At 32.8% G+C, this 3,863-nt stretch overlaps 1 protein-coding gene across 1 annotated transcript; it reads right to left on the reverse strand.

Annotated features, from left to right (window-relative positions):
• Positions 1–1,225: 1,225 nt before the first annotated feature.
• Positions 1,226–3,863, reverse strand: LOC123909439 (lysM domain receptor-like kinase 4). Its single transcript, XM_045960280.1, has one exon. It carries the CDS (start codon positions 3,513–3,515, stop codon positions 1,554–1,556), a length of 1,962 nt encoding a protein of 653 aa, XP_045816236.1. The 5' UTR covers positions 3,516–3,863; the 3' UTR covers positions 1,226–1,553.

Here is a 3,863-nt window from a genome sequence, read left to right on the forward strand (position 1 = left end):
GAGAATTAACGAAGAATTTTCTTTAGACTCCTTAATATATCCTAAAACTATTCAACATGCTTTAAAAATTTGAGGACCTTGGAGCATATTAAAGGATTTAACACATCTTAATTGACAGCCAAATTAATAGTCTCTTTTTTTTTTTTTTTTGCCAAATTAATAGTCAAACAAGACTAGATGGACACATGATTGTTTGCTTAAATGGGCCATGTTATTGGACATGGGAGGTGCTTATGGACAAATAGCAAGTGAAGAATTTTGGAATATCTTTTCTCTTTCGACCCTGTGATTTTTTTATACTCTCAATATTCTAATTTTGTCCTTGTAGAAAAATTCAGTTCGCAGAAACTGAATTTTTTCTAGTGCAAATTCAAAGTAAATTTCGGTTTTTAGAAATCGAAACTTTTTTTCAAGGCAAAAAAAATTTCGGTTTCTAGAAACCGAAGTTTTTTGCAAGGGCAAAATTGGAAATTCATGGGGTATAAAAGAAACACGGGGGTGGGAAGAGAAAACATCATTTTGGAATCAAAGTAAGAAATAAAATTCTTAAAGGCCCTTCAATCTAGGAGAAATATATTCACACAAAAAAAAAAAAGTCTTAGGCCTAAAAATATGGGAATCGGATTTCCCATGGTTACTACGCCAATGCAGTTATTGTTTTCAACCGCCCGATCTAAACTAACGGCTGAAATCGTTGAACAATATTAAAATTTAATTTGAATTGTCTGATCACAAATCAACTGGTGTGATCAATTATTATGTGTAATTGTGTCCTATTGCTATAGCAGCAGATCTGATCTGAAAATAGAATCATGAGGCCACCATTAAGCGCACGCCCAAGCTTTTTTTCTTTTTTTAGAATTTCACTCTTTAAATGAATAAATGAATATTTCTAAATTTAAAGTTCAACTTAACTTATGAATATTGTAAGAAAGTTTTTGTTCCCACTTCCAAGTTTCTCTTCTCACACAAAAACAGACAAAAAACTTCGATTTCTATTTACCGGAGTTTTCTGCGTTATTTGCGTGAGAAAAGAAACTTGAAGGGTGGGCACAAAAACTTTCATATTGTAATGTTACTATCATGAGCACTTTTAAGTTTAAGAGGAGATGATAAAAAATAAAATAATTCACCCAAAAAAATATGAGATTAATTTTACTTTTTTTTTCAATGTTATTTTTTTCAATATATCAAACTAACAAATCCTAGAAGACTTACTATCCCATTACACCTGAAGACAGATAAAATTCTTATTCATTCATCTTCACACCATATACATCCCCAAATATAAATATATAAGCTTACTAACTTAAGTACTTAACAAACACATTAGTACTAACATATGACTTAATGAAAAACAAAACCAGAAGTTAACAAACACATTAGTACTAACATATGAGTAATCTAAGTATCCCTTTTCGACTGCTTCAATCTAGGAACATTCCTATGAAGCACGATACATACACTGACATTGAACATGAATACTGACACGTCGACACTGATAATATTTTATCAATGTCAGACACCGACACGTATCTGACACCGAAACACCCCTAATCCAAGGAGTGTCCGTGCTTCATAGGAACATTCACTGACATTTCCCAACTCAATGAAGAGTTCAAAGTTCTTGACAAAATTGGTACAATCTCATCCATTTCAGGACGATCAACCGGATCCTTCTTCAAACAATGATCAATAATTTCAATCACAAACATAGCAAGTTCAATTGGATAATTTCCTTCCAATGAAGAATCCATAAACTCCTTCAACTTCTCATCACAACTTTCCTTACCAACTATTCCACTCAAAACATCAAACAAATTCCCACCATCTTTTGATAAAATAAAACCAACCTCCTTTCCTGTAATCATTTCCAACATCAACACACCAAATGCATAAACATCAATCTTAGTAGAAACAATACCATTTTCTAAATACTCTGGTGCCATGCAACCTCTTGTTCCAACAATATGTCTTGTAGCAACAAATTCTTCATCATTTTCAACTCCTTGAACACATCTTGCAAGCCTTAAATTTGAAACCTTTGCTTTGAAATCATTGTCAAGAAGAATGTTACTACACTTTAGATCCTTATGAATATATGGATTAGAATTAAAACTATGAAGATATTCAACTCCTATAGCAACATCTAATGCAATCTTTATTCTTTGAATCCAACTTAGAAACTTTTTTTCATCATTCATTTTGTTAGAAAATATCCATTCATTCAATGCTCCATTTGTAGCATACTCATAAACAAGATACCAATGTCCTTCATTGAAGCTTAAACCCGAAAGCCGAATAACATTAGAATGATTAACTTTGTTAAGAATTTGTATCTCTTTCGAAACATCTCCTTCTGTTTTCTTAATTGCAGCTAAATCGCCGTTAATAACACCGCGATAAACATTTCCTTTAATCAAACAACTCGGACTAAAATCGTCTGTGGCAACCTTAATTTCATCAAAATCATACACTTTGAAAGATTGAGCTATACCAGATATAATAATCTCTAACAATTTTTCTTCTTCTTTCTTCACCGGTTTCTCTTTCGCCTCATAACTAGTACTCTCGGAAACATTTGCCAAAAAATTATTTTTCTTTTTACCCTTTTTGAAGAAAATAAAACCATATAGAACCAATGCTAAAGCTAAAACTACAACTCCTCCAAGTACTCCAATCACAACATAAACCCAAGTTTTATTCGATGTTTTATCGGTTGAAGAAGGCGAGGACGATGAAGGAGAAGGTTGTTGAGGTGGCGAAACCGAAACTGTTTGAATTTGAGAACTTGAAGGCTTATCAAAAAGAGGAACAAGAAGTGTTGTAAAAGGATAAATTGTAGCTTGTGTTAAAGTAAGTGAATTAGCTACAAGAGTGGTTTTGAAGTTAACACCAAATTTTTCACTAATTAGTGAAACAGAATCACCCCAATTAACCAAATAACTTAAAAGATATTTTATGTTTTTTTCAGTTTGATTCTTTGTAGGACAAGCACATCTAAGAGGAACAAGTAATTTTCTACCAGGATATATATCACTAGGATTATGATTTTCATGCATCAAAGCTTGACAAGTTGAAAGACCTTCAAAAGTGTTATTAGCTACTAAAAAATAAGTGTCTGTGTTTTGAAAAACATAGGTTGTATTTGCTTGATAATAGTTACCTGAACAAGAACAATTAACAGGAACAATTACCATTTTGTTTGTTTCGAATGTTTCGTTTAAAGAAACGGAGTTTATTTCGGCGAGTTGAGATGGATTTGAGCCTAGTAAAGATGATATTGTTGAAACTGAGGAGTAAATTGGTTGAGTTCTGAAGGTGAGGTATGCTTGGCATGTTTGAGTTTCGCCGTTACATGTGTAGCCTCGGATTGATTTTGCATCGCCTTTTCGAGGACATGCTGTTGTTCCTAAACCAATGTATGGTTGTTGTCCTAGGATGATGGAGATGTTGGTGATAAAGAAGAGAGTGAAAATGAAGAGAGGGGTGAAGGGAAAGAGATGCATTGTCATTGCTTGGTTGTAGAGAGAATTAATGTCATGTAATGTATATAAATGAAGTCTTTTGGTAGATCGACGCCTTATATATTGAAGGCGTGTGTGTTGATGTCTGACACAGACACATGTTATATTTAATTATTATTGATGTGTCAGTACAGTGTTGGTGTCTGTGTGCCGATATTTCGTATTGCTTAATTATATGAGACTATGAGTGATTCATAGGTTAGAGTTTTGGAAATAAAAGAAAATTTCTGAGAAGAAACCTGGAGTGTGGTGATTTGATTATTGAAGTTGAATTGGTGGTTAAAATATTAGCAAAATAGGGTTAGGCTTGAATTGTTATTGACTAATAGTATTATA

This window comes from Trifolium pratense, linkage group LG2, assembly GCF_020283565.1.
Source record: "Trifolium pratense cultivar HEN17-A07 linkage group LG2, ARS_RC_1.1, whole genome shotgun sequence".
Classification (NCBI taxonomy): domain Eukaryota; kingdom Viridiplantae; phylum Streptophyta; class Magnoliopsida; order Fabales; family Fabaceae; genus Trifolium; species Trifolium pratense.